Source organism: Emys orbicularis, chromosome 1 (assembly GCF_028017835.1).
Source record: "Emys orbicularis isolate rEmyOrb1 chromosome 1, rEmyOrb1.hap1, whole genome shotgun sequence".
NCBI classification, from domain to species: Eukaryota; Metazoa; Chordata; order Testudines; family Emydidae; genus Emys; species Emys orbicularis.
The window spans coordinates 342,428,280-342,449,056 of NC_088683.1; the positions used below are offsets into that span (position 1 = coordinate 342,428,280).

At 40.7% G+C, this 20,777-nt stretch overlaps 1 protein-coding gene across 1 annotated transcript; it reads right to left on the bottom strand.

Annotated features, from left to right (window-relative positions):
- Window positions 1-3,142: 3,142 nt before the first annotated feature.
- Window positions 3,143-20,406, bottom strand: MED17 (mediator complex subunit 17). The gene is made up of 12 exons (XM_065405929.1): window positions 20,169-20,406; window positions 19,002-19,168; window positions 18,115-18,334; window positions 15,830-15,966; window positions 15,647-15,731; window positions 12,972-13,124; window positions 11,904-12,034; window positions 9,144-9,328; window positions 8,221-8,358; window positions 6,236-6,353; window positions 4,578-4,737; window positions 3,143-3,596 (listed from the first exon to the last, which is right to left on the bottom strand). Exons 1-12 carry the CDS (start codon window positions 20,404-20,406, stop codon window positions 3,391-3,393), a joined length of 1,938 nt encoding a protein of 645 aa, XP_065262001.1. The 3' UTR covers window positions 3,143-3,390.
- Window positions 20,407-20,777: the final 371 nt, after the last annotated feature.

Here is a 20,777-nt window from a genome sequence, read left to right on the forward strand (position 1 = left end):
GATGTAGACAAGCATTATTACTTCAGAGATGTAATGCCTAGAGCTTTATCCCCTGAAAAAAGAAAAGTGGACCTGAAATTTATTCTTGCAGAAAGTACACAATACATTGGGAAAATCTTTGACTATGAGAAAAAAAACAACAACATATGGCACAGAAAGGAATTGGGTTTTGGTCTGTTTGTATAACATCCTTCCTCACAAAGTGCTTTACAGTGACTATGTATACATACAGCATAATATTGATAACGTTACAAGACACAGAACAGCCTACAGTTTTTGTTGTGTGAACATTTTGGTTGTTTTTGTGGCTTTATCCTTAAAGATTTAAGCCTTAAATGTGAAGTCGATCACTAAGGTAATCCAAGTGCATATAGTTGGACTTACGTTGGACATCAGCGAACAAAACATAAAATAAGAAACTGGTACTATCATACAGGAAATACCAAAATGTCATCTCATCGACTGATATTTGCCCTCTTAACAATTACAGGGAATATTCAGCAAATGCTTATATGTAAAGTAATGCACTAAGAAAGGCTATTTGCATCTATACCTTTGAGTTACAATACTAAAAACGCTAAGAGGAAGTGTTAAAAAAGGGACAATTTGAAAATTTAAAATGCATTATAACAGCATGAAAACTTTTCACAATTTTGCATTTTTTTCAGTTTGGTTAATGAAATATTGATTTGGTGTCTCTCCCCTCAACTCTTCAATTTCGCTTATAGGTGCTGTCATCCACTTCCAGATTCTAATGCACTAGCTGAATACTACAATGGGTGGGTTCCAAACAGCACAGGAATATTTAAAGAGTAGTTGCAGTAGTTTATAAAAATAGTAGCATTTTTACTGTTTATCTTACAAGAATACTACATTTTAATCCAAATTTAACCTGTCGGTCTCCCTTTATGGAGAGACCCATTTATGAAATAAAAGATTTTTTCCACATGTACCATCATTGCCAGTAAGGTTGGGCAAAGCTAAACAACCCTGGAATTACATCTCACGTGCTAATGGTGGGATAATTAAGATATTTATAGTTTTATGGTTAAATAGTTGGGGGGGTTCAGTAATTGAAAGGTGTGATATATACTAATGTAGCTACCACAGCACACTAACGACAAGATTTCTGCTTGGAATATTTCAACCTATCTGGGGGAATTAAGAAACCTTCCATTAAAACATCCACTTCTATTAGACTGCTTTGAAAATCTTAACCTTAATGGCTGAATTGCCTATCACTGTAGTGTTTAGAAATGTAGGAGACACTGCCAAAATTTTCAAATTTAGGTGTGTGAAATTAGGTACTTAGCACTTGTGAAAATAAGGCTCCTAGGAACTCCCATTGACATCTGTGGAAACTCAGCACTTTTGAGACAGGCTCCTATTAAGGTGTCTAACCATGGGTTTAGGAACCTTGTAAGAGGGGGAAAAAGTACCTTTAGTATTGTTATGGAAAAGTCATGTGTATCCTCCAGTAAGGTTTCAAGCACCTGTAAACTATTTTCAATTGCTATTTTTTCATTTCCTCCCCTTGAAATATCCCTTTGATAAGAGGCTAAAAGGGAAAGTTTTCACCTTCATAAATCAGTTATGATACAAACTAGTGCTTCAATGTGTTGAAAAAAAACATGTTCCATATTTGTGATTAATATTGTAATTAAAATACCTGCCTTGGAAACACACATTGAAAAACAAATTTGCAGAATGTATTGTCTAATATATAGTTGCTATAGCTAGTCTCTATCACTAGAAGATAGCTGAAATAGTCACTCTTACCATAGAAGTAAAATGGTTCAATCAATCCACACATTTTATCTGTGATTTATAAGATGTACTAACTCACCTCAGTGTACAGTATGCACATAATTCTAGAACAACTTATAGATGCCAAAACAAACCACTAGGAATTCAACTTCAGGCAAGAGAGATAAGCTTTGCACCGTAACCTAAAGATTAACTAAAGGGAGGTGTCAATATCAACCAGAAATGGTCCCCCATTCTTTCCTGTTTGGTTTTAGTGGTACCTGAATCACCCAAAAAAGTTATTGTGTGAGTGAACATTGGTGTCACCCAAAGTAACTGCAATGCCAAAGTAGACAAGAACAGTGTTAGCTTGCAAGCACACTTACTACAAGAGATGTTCATCACAACAGTTCCCATCTTCAACCTAGTCTGGGATTTGCACACACGGAGTCCATACAAACAAATTCAGTTAGGAGAGGGGACTTCTTGCATCTGAAGGCAGATACAAACACAGAAAGACCCTACTTTTTGCCCTCTTTTGGGTGCTACACAAAAACACTTCTGGAGAAAGCCAAAATCTGAATCACGCCCAGGTAGGTCCATTCCAGGTCAGTGACCTCCATCCATGATTACTGGTGGTAGAAAATTTGTCAAACAGGCATTAAGGAGTGCTCCCAGATACATTCCCACATATGCTTGCCCATACCTTCAGGGTGAACAAACTTCTTTTCTCTTAAAACAATAGGGGAAAGAATGTCCAGAGGCCACACCAAGGTAGGGTCCCACGGAGACACTCCAATTTAAGGGCACACATCAGAGACTCACTCCGTAAGGATGACACGAATTATGAATCTTATGAAGCTTTAATAATTCATTATGGGCTCTGCTGTCCCCTTCGTTGTCTATTTCCATCCAAAAAAAAACTACTAGCAGTCAAGACGAGCAAGCCCCTGAACATGCTATGAATATTAGGACTGCTCCCCCAAATGCTCAGTGGTAACATAACATATACTCTCTCTCAAGACCAAAAATCACCACCTCTCAGAAGAGCTTATAGGCAGTCTTCTGAGGAAAACTGCAAAGTCACAATGAACAGAGGTTTTTCCATACAGGAATGAACAGGCTATTGAGCTTCATTTTATAAAGGAAAACTGGGATAACCAATTGGATCTGAACCACTCTAAAATATTACCAGAAAGCTGTATTATGTTTGTAGTTTATTAGCTCAAGTATCTTTAGAAATTTGATCACGCGAATTAGGCAGGTGTTCTCTCAGTAACTTTCGGTAGTCAAATGCAAACGCAATTTTAGGCATCTGCAATAAACAGCAACCTTCAGAACTGCACCCCGGTATCATATGAACACTCCAAGCTAGAAAAATGAGGTAATCTTTTAATGGTATTTTTAAACTTTAATTGAAAGGAACATTTTAAAAAAATCATATTTATTTCACATAGCAAGTAACATAGTTCTGACATAATCACAATGGATACATATCTATAGAGAACTGCAAAACTGAACACTTTTGCACTGTTTTCTATTTTCATGTATTGTCTCCCAGGATAGGTTTCCCTTTGTTGTGATCATTAATACCACTACAAATGAGTGGCAATCCAGTGTCCTCCTTAGTAAGATGTCAGGCAATTAGCATGGAGTTAGGGCAGCCATGAGGAGCTCTAATTTATATACAAAGTTACGCCCTTCCATTTTATTCCACTGAACTTCCTTGAATGGCCCACGAAGATGGTTCCATTTACTGTCTTGTAGCACATCACTTTTGGGGAGGTCTTTGCACTGACACCGTGGAAACTGAACCATAACTTTGCTGCCACTTTCAGGACCATTACGTACTGCAATGAACAGAAAATACATCAGTATAAAGCCTTTAAAGTTTTTTTAATTCATCATATTAAATATCCCTATACGTAGTACACTAGCCGTACATTTCCCCTTTAAGTACATTTCCATATTGTAACTAAACAAAAAAAATAATTAAAACACTGTTATTTCTAATGAAGTCTTCTTCTGACTTGTTCTCAAGGTTTCCCATTTTCCCTGCATGTTTTCATTGCTCTTTTGCACTACATTTTCCTGGTCAGAGCAAACCAGCAGTCAACAACTGTATTCAGGAGAGTTAAATGAGCACAGGAATACTAACGTTTTTCTACCAATTCCCACTGAGCTTTATCCAAAGTCTGAATCTTAGGAATGTATTTATGTGCCTTCTCAAGAAGATTTTATAGATGAATTCTTTTCCAGTGTACTCATCTGCTGTAATCTTTCAAAGAGACAATTATGAAGTCTCCCAACATTTTTGTTACATCTACTATCAGAGAGATCTTTGCAATTCTTTTTTAAAGTACTGTGGGAGTCTAGTTTCTCTAAGATAATACAGGCAAACTGATTTAGTGAAGGGGCAAAGCTTTTCAGTGCAGCATTACAGTGCATATAGAAGCATAAGGACTAGTGATCAGAGCACAAGACCAGGAATGATGAATTCTAGCAGACTTATACTATGTGTAATGGAAACAATGAAACATAAACATGCAACTATCTATTTCTCCTGCATTTATTACAGAACAAATCTGAAAACAGTATTTTTAAAAATGCTTTAAGCCGATTACCCCCACGTACTAAACAGCAATGAGTAGCAGACTTGATTGAATCAGTACTTTGCATAGATGTCAATTCTACACATAAAATAAAAAGTTTGTTTATAAATTACTTTGTTATATAATGATGCCATAAACTCTCAGGATTGATTCTATAATCAAACTGCTAGAAAGTCTATAGTTCTCATACATTTCTATTATAATCATACAAAATTCTACCTGAAATAGCATAGTCTCCACTTGGCGATGCCACAGTTATTGCTGATGCATTGCCGATACTCTCTACTGGTCCCAGACCCACATGATTACTGAAACTTAACACGTGCCATCCCATAACTTTAGCCAGCTGCTGAACTGCATGTACTTGATGTTGGGACATCTGAAAGAAGACTGAGGATTAGGTTTTTTTTAATCTTTGTCTCTTACTGTTTTTGTTGTACTTGGTTCCTATTCTTTGTTTCCTGGCCTGTATTAGTCATTTTAAAAAAAGTGACTTCCACCTAAAATGCACCACCCCGTTTCAGAAGAATTGATCATTTTATAGAAATACCTCAATACATATAATAGCAAGTAGAAATCTGCCTTCATACATGCCTGTTACTAGCTCATTTGGGGATGGAGGTATTCAGTATACACAAGCTACACAGTTCAATAGATCTAGAACTCTTTAAAACTTATAGTTTTTGTGAGGTTCTTTTACAAGTTCTGGTTTTTAAACTAACACAACACAAGTCTCTAAAGCTACTCAAAAATCTTGAATATGGTTAAGGTTTCAGAAGTGTCCTTCCTCTACTCCCACATCCAATTGAGAGAGCCCTAACCCTTTTTGTAAAGCATTTACAGGATATTATGCAGAAAAGTGGTAATGAATCATTCCTACATGGCAAATTTGGGAAGAGTAGAGTTGGGGTTACCAAACACACTTTACACCTGTGTAACATTCTAGTGGAAACTACAGCAATTGTTTATAAGAAAAAGCATTTTAGCTTGCTTTTAATATTATTTATTTGTTGGACACAGGGAGGAACCAATGCCATGTAACCAGCCAGGTCTCTGTGAACCAGTTTGAAAACCACTTTATTAGAGGAAAATGATACTGCCCTCAACAGAATCTGTTCCAACTTGTTTTCTTTGACTGAGAGTTCCACATTATAAACTGTAAAAAGGCAAATGATCTGTAAATTAATACAATGGCTGCATCTTTACTACACAATGTGTATTGGACAGACTGTCACATTTGAACAAAAACAACAAGACTCATTGTAAACAGTTAAGAAACCACAGTTCATTCAAATGTCAGCTGATTTAGTAGTGTCACATGCAAAGTTGGAAACCCTGACACAATGTTGAAAGTGATGTTAATTAAGGGCATGTTAGCTATTAAGAACTCTACTCCTGATGAGGTTTGGCTAGAACAAGTTTGTTTTACATAAAAATACCTTAGTGTCTGACATGGCTCCCACCAACTAAGTAGAATCTTATGATTAAGAAAAGCAGCATGCTTGCTAGATCAGCACTGTGTTCTGAAGGCTCACACGGTGAGAATAGCACAAACAATGCATTTAAATGTATTTCAAATGAACTTCTTTGTTAGTATTTCTGAACTCACATCCACCTGGCTAAAACGTGATACAGTTCTCACAGTCGATACACAAACATTTCTTTATGAAGAATGTGGTCAATCATTCCTAAACCTGCAAAATTACTGACATTCTTGTCTGCACAAGTGGAATTTCTACCTAGTTTCTATCTTTCTGACAATAAACAATACTTTTGTTTCAAATACACTCATGCTACTTATTACTGTTCATCCCAATCGCAGACACAAGACAAACACATGCAAGTAAAAAAATCCCAGGAATTGAACATGAGTTTACCTGAGACAGAAGGAAATCCTGTAATTCTTGCTCTTGATGGGACAATGTAATAACTCTTCCATCTCTGTGCACTACCCTGATCTGTTCAATTCCAATGTTCAGCTGTAGCTGAATGGACCTTTTAAACAAAGAGATACAATCGGTATATTTATTGAAAAAATCATCTAGAAGTTGGCAGTTCACAACTACATTTTAATAGGAACTTTTAATAAAAGTCACTTTTAAAAGCATCTTACACATGCTAAAGAACAATCCAATAGGAAGCTACCATCTTGACACCCCCATATTCTTGATTAGGGCAGACAGGGAAAACAGTTTATATCTGAATGAATAACAAAGCATGAACCTTGTTAGAGATGGTAATATAGTATTGAGGCCTGTTTATTAGCCGGAGGTAGAATTTTGGGTTTTGTTTGCCTGTTTGACTTTTGATATTCTTATATCCTTACTAACCTATGTGAATAAGAAACAAAGACACTGTGTGTTGCTTCTGCCTACAACCAGATGGGGTTTTTTGTATAATGAGAAAAGATAAGAAACAGAGCTAAAGTGTTGTATGGTGGGAGTTTAATATACGACTGCCTTGACTCCCAGTCGGGAGGGGCTGTATAAGAAACCCTACAAACCAAAGAAAGGGTAGCCTTGGCCAGTACACAACCTTACTCCCTACCCCTCCCATGGGGTACAAAAGAGGTGGTACCGAAACCCAGAGACTCAAGACTCTCCAAAATGGAACATGACCATAAATGTAAGGGGCGGTACCAGGGGCGAGCATGACAAGTATAATTAAGCCTGTTAAGAAGGTGGTGGTGGGGAAAAAAGAAAAGCTCTACTGGTGTAAAGAGCTGGGATTATGCTTGTTTGGTAACCCCAATAAACATTGCATTGCCTGTACTTTGGACTCCGGCCTTCTGCTTTCTGTCTGTGTGACGAGAAACAAGGACGGGCAGGGGAGCCCTAACAAACCTTTCAAGGTTGCTTGGTAAATTCTGTTTTTAAAATATTTTGGTTAACTTAGAACAGTGGATGTGGTTTATCATCAGAGATGCAGGGGACATAACATGCATCCTCTCTCTCTCTCTCTCTCTCCCAGTGAGCTCTATTCTTGTCAATATCAATCCCAAGCTAGCTGGTAAGATTCCTGTTCGCTGAAGTGCTCCAAGAGCACAGAATCTCACCAACTGCAATTCCCAGTCAACTTAAAAGAACAGAGCCAGCAGAGGGTGAAGACCCAGACAAGCCACATGGGACTCCTCTGTGCTCTCAATAAATTCAGGGTCACCCAATACAGCACAGAACTGAAGACTTACCAGCATGGCAACTAAACCAGTTGTAATTCATGCCTTTAATTATTTAACTGCAAGTCTGTGTGTGGACATTTAATTCTGAAATATAATGTCTATTTGCACTGATATAACTAAAGGCGTGAATTACAAGTGATTATTTTAGTTCCAGTTTCCATATAGACAAGCCCACAGATTTTAACAAGGTTGCAACTGCTGGTTCGGAGATCTAGCAGTTTCTCCAGCCCACTAGTGTGGAAGTAGAGGAAAGCATTTTAAAGACACTTTTAGTAACCAGGCCCAACATTTGACTCTTCCCCTAAAGGAATACTGTCATAGTCATTTGAAGAAAAAGGTAATATCTATGTACTAAATTCCTACACTAATGTAACATTTTTGCTACAGGAGGCAGATAGCTTTTTAACTTTAGGGTTTCTCTTCTGAAAGCTGTTTTGGCTGAGTGTTACTTTTAAGTCAAGCTTATCTCAATCTATGGAAAGTTTAATTTTCTCTCATTCTCTGCAACCACATTAGTATTCCATACCTGAACATATAAAGCAAATACACAAATACTGGGCTCACGTTGGTCTGCCTGAAGTTGGATTTGATCTCATAGGAGCAACAACGTTATATGCACTCAATCACCACAGCTAAAAGAGACAACTCTATCTAAGTAGAGAATATTTTAGTTTTCATACGTACTTGCATATCTGCTCATACCCTTGGGAAGTTATTAGAACTTTGACACTGGATTCATAAACATCATTTATGTTTGACCAATGGGCCTGAATCTGTGGATCCTCAATACGACTAGCTAGGCTGTCAATCGTTCGAGCAGTTCTAAACAAAAAAACAAGAACAGAAAAACCACACCCCGGTAATCTTATTTTTTTTTTTTAATCGCTTGATATCCCTAGTTCTATTATGACGTCCGTGTCTAAAGTGGATAGGGATAATAAAATCATGGTCTAGATATCTAGATAGTGTGTGCCACCATCTTTTCTCCAAATAAAGACAAGGTAGTGAGTAGACATCAGTTTGATCTAGCTGGTACTGTAAAGTACACTTCGTTTGTAAAATAAACTTATTTCACAAACTAAGTTTTATGACACCTAAAGCTATGTTTATTTGCGTTATAAGGGGAGCAGTTTGGGCACACGCAAGGAGACCAAAACAGTTTTGGTGCCTGAATTGCAAAGGAAGTGTATCTGCTTAAACTTTATACTTTACATGCACCCCCAAAGATAGTCTTAAACAGGTTATTCAGCATAGAGATCAGCTACGTGTTTTTACACAGCGTACAGAGGAAAGTACTGAAAAGGACTGAGGTAGTGCTTTTGTTAAAGCAGAGACAACTATCATTATATTATAAGTATCCTGTAGAGGGGTATCTTACAAGTAGTATTGAACTTTCTGTGTTTGCATTCCATGGGTGTCACTATACTCACATACTTGGAAATGGGATTTTTAATCTTAACTATTAGGCGCCAATAAAACTCTTAGAAAAGCATTCTGGCATAAACAGTAATAAGTTTTGGGAACATTTTCAACAATTAATTCACAGCCTGTGTGGAACACAGTGTTAGTTTTACTATGGCTTTACCAAAAATAGCTTGTATGCACACCTGCGTCTCAGAAAGATGTGTTTTGCCTGTTTAATGATCTTTTCCAGAAGCCCTTCATTTGGTTGTAAGGAGCTGATGTCATTTTTATCAAACGCCTGAGGTCCTGCCATTCTCATTCTCTTATGGCCAAATGGTGCACTAGCTGGATGTGGCATCATTGTAGAGCTCAAAGTTTGCTTGTGGAACTGCAACAAACAAGAGCTGTTAGGAGGGATGACTGAAGGAGAAGATAACAAAACTCAAGCGTGTGCTCTTCTAATACATACAGCTAATCAATTATAATACACTGCCTCATGTTTCATAAGGACAATTTAAAAAAGTCACACTTCTGAAAAAAGTGCTGCATGCTATTTTAACACCTATAACCACAGTAATAAAAATTAAGAAAAGTATGCTTCATTTTTCCAGTTTTACTTTGTGCATTTGACTGCACTTTATGTACAGTCAATTTCATATTTCCCTGTATAGTCTGCTTCCCTGTTTATATGGATCTTTCGCACAACCGGGAAGGGAAAACTAAAAGGGAGGAGGTGTTGCATTATGCATCAAGAATATATACACTAGTTCTGAGGTCCAGAAGGAAGTGAGAGGCAGACCAGTTGAAAGTCTCTGGGTAAAGATAAAAGGGGAGAAATATAGGAGAGTGACATCATGATTAAGGCTGCGTGTCTGTCATGGAAGTCACAGATTCCATGACATTCCGTGACCTCTGCGACTTTGCAGCGGCTGCAGCCAGCTGCACCAGCCACTGCTGGGGCAGTCTCGGGCCACCATGGCCTGTGGGCCCCCCTCTCACTGCCCAGCAGCAGTAGTTTGGGTGGGGGAGAGGGCTCAGGGCTGGGATGCGGGACGGCGCTTACCTCGAGGGGGTTTCCCGGAAGTGGCCGGCATGTCCCTGCAGCTCCTAGGTGGAGGGGCCAGGGGGCCCTGCGTGCTGCCCTGCCTGCAGGTACCACCCCCACAGCTTCCATTGGCTGTGGTTTCCAGCCAATGGGAGCTGCAGCGCCGGCGCTAGTGGTGGGGGCAGTGTGCGGAGCCCCACTGGCCTTCCCTCTCCCTAGGAGCTGCAGGGACATGTCAGCTGCTTTTGGGGAGCTGCGCAGAGCTGGGTAGGGAGCCTGCCAGCCCCGCCAATCTTCCCCTCCCACCACCAGCGGGGGTCCTAGGCCAGGCGCTGCCACCCCGCACTTCCCCAGCACCTGCGGAGGTCCCAGGCCGCCTCCCCCTGCCCCACACCACCCGCGGCCCAAGTTTTACTTAGGGGTAAATAGTAGAAGTCATGGACAGGTAACGGGCTGTGAATTTTGGTTTACTGCCAGTGAGTAGTCCATGACTTTTACTAAAAATACCCATGACTAAAACGTAGCCTTAATCCTGATAGAAGTCTGCTATAGACTAACAAAAATCAGGAAGAGGAAGTGGATGAGGCATTTCTAGAACAAACAACAGAAAAAACCAAAACACAAGACCTGGTAGTAATGGGGGGGTCTAAGTGCCCAAATGTCCGTTACAAAAGTAGTATGACCACACACAAAATTTCCCATAAGTTCTTGGAATGTCCTGGGTACAACGTTTTGTTTCAGAAAGTACAGGAAGCAACTGGAGGACAGCCATGTTAGATTTGATTCAGACCAACACGGAGGAGTTGGTTGCAAATCTGAAGGTGGAAGTCATCATGAGATGATCGATTTCATAAGTCTAAGGAAAGTAAAGAGTAAGAGCAGCAGAATAATGACAATGGACATTGAAAAAATAGACGAACAAACTCAGAGAACTGGTAGGAATGAAAATGGGAAGAAAATCTAAGGGATAAAAGGAGTTCAGGAGAGCCGGCAGTTTCTCAAAGAGACAACATTAAAGGTACAACTGAAAACTATTCCAATGTGAAGGAAAGATACCAAGAATAGTAGGAGGCCAATATGGCTCCATCAAGAGCTCTTTAATGACCAGAAAAATCAAAAAGGAATCCTACAATGAAGAGAAAACATGGACAAATTGCTAAGGAGGAACACAAAAGAATAGCACAAACATGTAGGGACAAAATCAGGCTAAGGAACAAAATGAGTTCATCTAACAAGGGACATAAAAGGCAAAAGAGGTTCTTTAAATACAGTAGGAGCAAGAGAAAAGATGAAGGAAAGTGTAGGTCTTCTACCCTGAGGGGAAAGAGAGCAAATAACTGAGGACATCAAGAAGGCTGAGGTGTGTAATGCCTATTTTGCTTCAGTATTCACTGGAGGAGATGCACACATCCTGGGCATAAGATCTCAGAACTTTCTAGAGTAAAACTTTCTACTGTTTTTTAAGGCTGTGCATGTCCTTGTGCTTCCCTTGCCCCCAAAGAGATATAAGGGAGCACAGCCTCAACCACAATGCAGCTCCTTCTAATAAATCAAGAATTTATAGTAAGACAGAGTGAAAAAGAGGAGTGGGGAGAATGATCTCAGAAGAACCACAATTATGGTAAGTAACGGTTCTTTCTACTTTAAGCATTGCCTGCATGGACCATTCTCCTGAAATGAGCATCCAATATAGAGGCTACATCCAAGAAACAATATCCCATGAAGGTCCAAGTGGAACTCCTGGTATCAGCTTTGCGTATCTACACAATGGTGGCATTTCTCAGATATGCAACAGAAGCTGCCTTATACAGGTGGATAGAAAAGGACTGGCCTCTGGCAGTATTATAGTAATATGATGTGCTCAGAGACTATGAATGGGAAATAAGAGAAGTTCAGTGTTCAACTAAAAATGCATTACCTCTCTGATCAGCTGATGCAAATTGTGTTCCAGAACATAGAGGTGATCCTCCGGACTTTGTTTTTCAGAAGCAGCTTTTTGGGATTTCTTATCATTAGAAGAGTGACACAAAGAAATAGACAACTGCAAACCTGTATAAAGCAAATGAAAAGCAAAAACATTGTCAACTTTTTCATGCTGATAAGTAGAAACAAGACAGGATAATTTATTCTTCTCTTTCCCTTATCCCCTTTCAGAATCATTAGCTCTGCAATCAATGCTGTTTCAGAGAAATTCAAACAAACCATCAGGTCACACTGTGAAAATCAGAAAAGAAAACATGATCATTTTGCCAATTTGTAATTCAAGATATAATTAATAAAGTGCCCAGGGATCAACTAGTGACTTAATAGGTTTTTTTCATTTATAATTCCTTATCAAGTGAAGAAAAGGGAAGTCTCCTAAGAGCGAGACCCTGCAGCATACTGGGGAAGAAATAATTCTCATATCACCCAGTTCACCAACCATTATATTTTTTGAAGCAATCCAAAAAACTCTTCAAAAGATGGAGTCACAATCACCCTCACCAGGGGTGGGGGAATCCCAAGGCAACTCTGAGCATAGAGGATGCTTTCAGAGTCCCCATATTGTTGGACCAGCCTGATTGAAGGGTATTAGACTTAGCTCTATTCAGGTACCATTAACACAAGTCAATCAGAAGCCTTGTAGTCTCCCATAAACCTACCTCTGGAGAGGAGGACTGATAAAGAGCCTCAAATTCCAATCCCCACAAGGTGGTGCACTGGACCACCACAACTTTTGTTGTTGCTACCACTACTACTGAAATAATACAAGTGCACCATGAGAGTCATTTTAAAAAGCACTCTTTAGTCAGAAAAGATCCTATGCATAATGTGTTTCCAGGGAAGTCTTACCTTTAATCCAATTCTTCATTTGGTCTAAGTACAGAAACAAGGAGGTCAACTGACCTTGCCTAAACTTCATACAAATCAAAGTTTAAGTCTGGATTAAAATAGACAATTCTGTGGATTCCATGTTCCATGACAAGAGTCTCGCAAGGTTTCCTACCTGGAAAAGGCTGGGAGATGATCTGGTTCTTCACAACAATGTGAGGAATTTGTGATTTAATTTGAACAGCTTCTCGAGACAGCTGAGCAAATATTTCTTTACATAAGAGAACATTTTGTGCAGCCTCCAGTTTTGTCTGCCAATGTGGAGCACCTGAAAAACACGAGCCATCCAAATTTTCAAAGAAACAACAAGAAGCAACCCATTTTACTAATTCAGATGTCAGCTGTTAGAGAATGACTAAAGCACCAGGTGATCAGTGTGACTGGAAAAATCTAGCCTACTGTTCCCACCTGAGCTGAACCTTGTTATAATATTATCTCAATTACGTGAGTGAACACAACAAAATACTAGTGAATTTTAACCAAGCTTACATGTGCATATTAACAACTATTTGTACTGCACTAGCACCTAGATGGCCCTGCTACACTGTACAAACAGTTAAGACGACAGTCTGTGCCTCAAAGAGATTGCAAATCGAGTAAGAACTTTCAAAACAGTATGTTTAGACTTGCAAAATTAACCGATGCACAAAACACACACAACATTTTTTAAAATCAGGCAGGTGCTATAGTATGGATTTAGAAGCTAAAATTTAGGCTCCTATTTTTAAAAACATTGGCCTGAATAAATAGATGGGCCTTATGCCCTGAACACAAAGATTACCAAATGAGATCAGACCAGTGGTTTATCTAGTACAGCATTCTGTCTATGAGTGGCCAGCACCAAGTTTCTTTCTAAGTCCAAAACGTAGTGACTGGCTTCTGAAGCATGAAATCTCATGTCTTAGTTTGAAACTGTGGAGGTCGTTGTTCACAAAAACATCTAGTTTTTTTTTAAATTCTGCTGAGCTTTTAGATTCACTGATGTCTTACAGCAAAGAAATTCCACAGATTCCATAAGTGTTAGGAAAAAACATTTCCTCTTATGAGTTTTTAAATGTATCACCTTTCATTCAGACTGGATGTCCTCTTGGGCTTGTATTATGAGCAAAAGTAAATAGGAGCATCCAATTCACCTGCTTTATACTGGTATTCCCCTTATAACGGTCTCCTCGCTAGACTTAACTCCCAATGTTTTCATGCTCTCCCTGCCTCTAGTACTTTTTATTGCTCACCTTTAAATCTCTTCTAATCATACTAAATCTTTTTTGAAATAGAGTGGCCAGAACTGACTATAGTATTCCAAATGAGGGCATACCATCAATTCACATAAACCACTGGTCTGTCAGGCAAATGGGAAAGTTAATTCCAGCACTGAGCACTCCCCACTTAAAATGCCCTGCCCTGAAACATTTAGATCTCAGAAATATGCAAGAATATCTAAGCTGACCTCAGCTGTCAAGAGACTGCCTCTCCCCATGCACTGGCATAAGCAGCCAGCACAGGCAGCTAATGCATACCTTAAAGAGCTGGCATAATATGCTCCTTTCATCGACTATTTCATGTCGTTCTCTTTAATCCTACTGTGTTTTTTCCTGCGTTTAATTAATAGCAATACAAGAGATTGACAGGAAAGATTTTGTGTTCCCAATTTATAAATATCTTCTAAACACTACATTTACAGTAGACCTCAATTTTATGAACACCAATCTTACGAATGACCAGTTATAAAGATCATTCTTCATAACCGGGGTGTGACTGTGTGTGAAATCACGTAACAAAAGTGATGTTGATGAAGAACAGGTCAATATGCCTTCACATTCCAAGCCTTTAGTGCACTGGAAATTGCTTTGCAATGGGTTAAAGGACAAGAAGAAATCAATGCACCGCACCTACTGTAATTCTGAGATGTTCAACTTTATGAGCTCCTCAATCCCCAATTAATTTGTAAAATACGGGCTGTCCTGTTTTATATAAATAAAGCTTACGAACTTGCTCTTAACAGTTTCTGAAACAGTTTTTTAAATGGTCTGAGCTGACCTGACATCTCAATCTAAATTTTGGCTTGAAACAGAAAAATAAAAGTGAGTTACATTTTCAGGCAAAATTTTGCTATTCAGCTCCATGAACTACAGCAGGCACTTGATGTGCTTCTTTCTCCCCGCTGCTCGTCCCCGTCAAAAGCACGATTATACCTTAGTTCATCCTATTGTATACTTGGAATATTTAAAATATATATAAGTAAAATAATTTGAGAAAAAGATTTAAATGGAACCCATACACCTCTACCTCGATATAACGCTGTCCTCGGGAGCCAAAAAATCTTACCGCGTTATATGTGAAACCGCATTATATTGAACTTGCTTTGATCCACCAGAGTGTGCAGCCCTGCCCCCCCCGGAGCACTGCTTTACCGCATTATATCCGAATTCGTGTTATATCGGGTCGCGTTTTATCGAGGTAGAGGTGTATTATATACGTGATTTTCAATTAACCTCAAGTTAGATGGTTGACTCTCCTCCTAAACAAAAGCCAAGCATGTGCATTAGAGTCATTGAAGGAATTGTAACACCTTCAACAGCATCATATCCACATGTACATTTTGAAGGTGTCACATTTGCAAAGTCTCATTTTGCATTTAGGTGAAGATTTCAGTTAAACCAAGAATGAGAAAATTATTTCCCCTTTTGTTCTTATTTTCAGGTACTACTCAAGTATTTCTCCATAATGAGATTCACCAATTTAGTGTCAAATGCAAACTCAATCCTTAAGACTGGAGCTTAAAGAATGTACCTGGTTTCGATTTTGGCAGAGGTCTTTTAAACAGGTTAACTGTGCCAAGGTCACCTATGTCTGGAGCTTGCTTTTGAATAGAAACCTATACAAGAAAATGAAAAAGAATGTTAATTGTCTTGTGTTCTGTATTACAACTACATGAATAGTACAGAAACTATACAACATATGTTTTTGGCAAACCTTTATATAGGCTGATCCCTCTAAATCACTTGGAATCTGAACATCCAAAGGACAGTAATCCTCTGGTATCTTCTTATCCAGATCAATATCTGTGTTCTTTATCACTTCAAATGTCCCATGATGAGGGAAGAGGGATCCTAAAAAGGGAAACAGAAAATATCATGAAAACATCTAAAAACTTTCACGAGACAAAGTTTTTATGGATTAGAAGTCTTCTCATCTTTGCATCATGAGAGATATTGCTTACATTTGACTAACATTGTTTCTTGGGGGGAAAAAGTTCAATTCAGTAAAATGTCTTCTCTTCACTCCATAATTGTCAATTGAAGAGACTCTACATGTTAACACTAAGAAATACAGTAGAACAATATGATCTGGGCTATATGGTTTCCTTTCTTTTTTTCTGGGCATTGGGAGAGGTAAGAGAATGAGAGGGGAGTTGCTGGCTTAAATGTCATGGTACCTGTGATTTTACCAGTAAGAGACACTGCATCTGAATATTTTACTCCCAGCTCAAAATGATCATGTTATGTTTCACATAATACTTAAAACTCTGGATTTTTTTTTTCCAACATAGATTATTGTACCATCTAAAAATCTGTACATTAAAGTGGTTCTCTCATTTTGTCATGGTGATGCCACATTCTCCGTGAACAATTACACAAGGGCTTACCTTTAAGCACATGTATACTTATTGATTTCAAAAGGGACTATGCGTGTGTGGAGTTCATCACTTGTTTAATTACTTGCTGAATCAAGACATTAGGACATTATTAACCTTGTATGAACAACCATACAACCAACCACCTTTTGTGTATCGTACTATAACTCTTTCCCAGGTTATAGTACCTAGTAGGTTCTATTCAATAACATTTATAATCTCTCATTTAATATTTCATAAGCTACATTTTAGTATTGTAAAGGCTGTACTTTGGAATATGGGGACTGTATATCAATTCAGAAAAGAATAAAAGTGACTGAATATCTTTTTAATAATTTTTACAGAACAAATCTAGATAATAGAAATCAGAGATGAAAAAAAACTACTATTCATCTAACCCAACCCAATGCAGGATTGTTCCTTAAAAGTACCTTCTCTAGTGCTCCAAACAGTCTACAGTAACTCCTCACTTAAAGTCGCATTTTTCAGGAACATAACCACAACGTTAAGCAAAACGACGTTAAGCGAATCCAATTTCCCCATAAGAATTAATGTAAATGGGGGGGGTTAGGTTCCAGGGAAATTTTTTTCACCAGACAAAAGACTATATTATATATATGTATACACAGTATAAGTTTTAAACAAATAATTTAATACTGTACACAGCAATGATGATTGTGAAGCTTGATTGAGGTGGTGGAGTCAGAGGGTGGGATATTTCCCAGGGAATGCCTTACTGCTAAATGATGAACTAGAACTCAGCTGAGCCCTCAAAGGTTAACAGATTGTTGTTAATGTAGCCTCATACTCTACAAGGCAGCACGAATGGAGGGAGGGGAGACAGCATGGCAGACAGACAGACAGACAGACACACACACACACACAGAGAGAGAGAGAGGTGTGTGTGTGTTGCGCATTGCCCCTTTAAGAACACTGGCCCACAATAAGTACACTGCCTTTTTAGATCAGGAAGTTGAGACAGCAGTTTCCACCTGCAGGCTCCCTCCATCCTGAGCCCTGTTGTCTCCCACCCCAGGCTCCCGGGAGCAGCTCCGAGGCAGAGGGCAGGAGCAGCACATGGCAGTGGGGGGAGGGACAGATGAACTACCAGCAATTGATAGCCTGCTAGGCGGCTGCCGCACAGGGAACTTAGGGGAGCGGAGAGCTGATAGGGGGGCTGCCAGTCCACCCTGGTTCCAAGCCCCCACCAGCTAGCTGCAAAGGGCTGCTCTTTCTGCAAGCAGTGGACAAAGTAGGTGGCTGCCAAACAATGTTATAAGGGAGCATTGCACAACTTTAAACAAGCATGTTCCCTAATTGATCAGCAACGTAACAACAAAACAACTTAACCGGAACGACTTTAAGTGAGGAGTTACTGTACTTTTAATGTACCAAAAGTGATGCAGCTTTATCACCATCTTTGAGATCTCAATATCAGGATGTTTCTCCTGGTATTAAATGTAAGTTCTCCTTTTTCTTAGTTCCTTCACAGAACTCTTAGTTATAGTATTTTACCACTTCCATCATTCCTTTCCAACTTTGGTGTTTACAATTAATTATCAAAAATTGTTTAGTGAAATAAAAGATTTAAGATTCATTCTTGATAACAGGTGACCTGCCATACCGGCGCTTCTGTAGCTCAGGTCCCCAAGGATTTTGTCTCCCACTTTCCTCAGCTTCCAGTGCTGTCTCAATCTCAAGAGCTCAGAGTTGAAATCTCGTTGTCGCTTATTTTCCTGGTTTTCTGCAACTGATTTGGATAATCTTTCTGCTCCTTTCAACAGGATTTGGGCTGCTCCAGCTAGTGACTTCTTCTTTGAAATTAACTGTAAAGTCTGAGGATTCTGGAAACATGAAAATAAATTTCAATTTTGAACTGTTGTAAATATTTTTAATTTTTAAACAAATCCTCACAGTTCTAATTATTGGAAACTGGTAGTGACTAATAATTATCATCTGCTGTGCTATTTAGTAATTTATTTTGAAATTAGGCTACGTCTACACTAGAAACTTTAAAGCGCTGCTGTGGGAGTGCTTTGAAGTGTGTTCACGTGCAGTAATCCACCTCCACGAAGGGAATAGCTCCGAGCGCTGCTCCCAGCACTCGGAGCCTGTCCACACTGGCGCTTTAAAGCACTCTAACTTGCTGCGCTCGGGGGTGTGTGTGTGTGTGTGTGTGTGTGTGTGTGAGATTTTTTCACCCCCCTGAGCCAGCAAGTTAGACCGCTATAAAATGTAAGTGTAGACAAGCCCTTAGTTTCATATGCAGGTATCACACTACTATAACTGGCACACTTGTTGGCAGCCTCAGCAGATACATCATTGAGACTGAGCTACCCTCACTCCCCCAGAAGTGGTCCCTACAGTTGAAAGATGAGGCACTGTGGTAGAACAGCATGGGGAGGCTTGCACTAGGCTATACCTGTTTTGTGGTTATGTAAAAAGTCCCAGTTGTATGGGATCTTCAGTATTAAGTTATCAAGATGTACTAAGCAATAAAATGGTTTATACCTGCTTTGGGGGAAGCGGATCCTGCACAACTGGATCCAGAGTCATGAATTTTTTATCCTTGACAATGCTGAGAACATCATAGAGTACACACATCTCAGTCAAGGCACCTCTTAAATTGTTTCTCACTGAATCCCAAGGCCAAAGGGATGGTTGAAATTTTACCAGCCCTAAAGCACAAAAACAAAAGAAAGGTTTATATTCCAGTAGCAAATACAGTATCTATACCAGACTGGTCCTTAAACTGAAGACAGAGCATAAACAGTCTGCAAATAATCTGAAAAATTTGCATTTTAAAATATATTTTTTATTTATGTAAATTATGTTAAATGTCCTCCTCTTTTCCTAATCCAGAGAATAAGAGTCTTATAGCCCCAGCTAGAGAGCCATAGCTCTTCAGCTCAAAATGAAGCAGCACATGCTTTTTACTTTGGAGTCTCTGGTACACTGGTCAAGTCATGTAAGTGGGAGCTTGTTGAAGATGTGAACTGCTTTAGGCCTCAAATGCACAGATGAGGTTAAATTAATATAAGCTATGCAATGAGAGGACACCCAAACTCACATTTTGACCAGTATGTGTCTCCCAGGAAAGAGTTACCATGATAGTTTGCTCAGCTATTGAGGGAGGAACATCTCTCATACTACATTCAATGCAGAACCCACCACCCTCTTACAGCTTGGCTTCAAACACTAGTGGTCAGGATACCCAGGCTCAGACAGGGCATGTACCATGACAGCTCTGGACTCTGCCGAAGGCTAGTTTAGTCCCGGAGTGGCATTTTCATGACAGCTGAACCACTTCGTTGCACAGATCCTACCCGCTATGCCACACAGGTGGGTCTGCAAGGATCCCAGCGCCGTCAGCAGGGCACATACGCGCCGGGGGCCACCCGTGCAGCACAGCTCTCGGATCCGGGCCAACACGGCAGGCCCATCAGGGGCTGGCCACAAATCACATAACGCACCGGGGCGGGTGGGCTGGACTAGTACGTTGCCCAGTGTGGATGGCTGTCCCTGGGGATCCAGGAGGGGCCCTGGCGCTGCCTCCCTGGAGGCTGGGTCCCAGCGCGGGGCAGCGGGTGGTGGTGGGGAGCCCTGCGGCGGGGAACGCCGGGTGGGGGCGCCCAGCCGGGGGAGTCCTTGTTGCCCCCCCCTCGTCCTCTCGCTCACCCTCCTCGTCCTCGGCGTCCCCGGGCGCGGCCCAGTCGCGGGCCTGCGCCCCAGGCGGCGGCTCGTCCTCCTCGGAGCCGGAGCCCTGGCTGAAGTCGATGCGCTGCGCCAGGCGCGCCAGGTTCTGGGACATGGAGAGCGGCTGCAGGTAGGTCTCGCTGCCGTCCAGCCCCACCTCCTGCACCTGCTTCTCGCTCGCCGACTCGATGCTGATCCGCACCGCCGGCGCCCCCGACATCTTCCCGGCGGCTGGGGCGCCGCTGGCCGCGGGGCGAGAGTGCGCAGCCCCCGAGCCGACACTGACAGGCCCCGCCGCGCATGCGCACAACCACTACGGGCAGCGGCCCGGGACTTACCACAAAGGGGCGTGGCCACTGCACAGCGGCTGCTGCGGGCTTCGGCTCTTTCCGGAGGGGCCTCGGGGGAGTTCGGAATTGCGGGTCCGGGCGGGGAAGTGGAGACCAGAGGGAGGCGCTCCCTAGGTCGAGGGGGAGGGGCTAGACCCGGCTGCCTGGGCCTGGGCTTCGTTCTGTGCCTGTCTAGAGTCGCTGCCTAGTTAACCCACCAGCTGCCCCGCCCCAGGCCACCGGCAGGCGGCGCTCCAGTTGT

Coding starts and splice junctions, on each gene's coding strand:
- MED17 (XM_065405929.1), bottom strand. CDS start 20,406: ATGTCGGGGGCGCCGGCGGTGCGGATCAGCATCGAGTCGGCGAGCGAG. Junction 15,967..18,114: donor CCTGAGCTACAGAAGCGCCG/GTATGGCAGGTC, acceptor TTCCCTTTTTAG/GATCCCTCTTCCCTCATCAT. Junction 8,359..9,143: donor CACATCTTTCTGAGACGCAG/GTGTGCATACAA, acceptor TTTTTTGTTTAG/AACTGCTCGAACGATTGACA.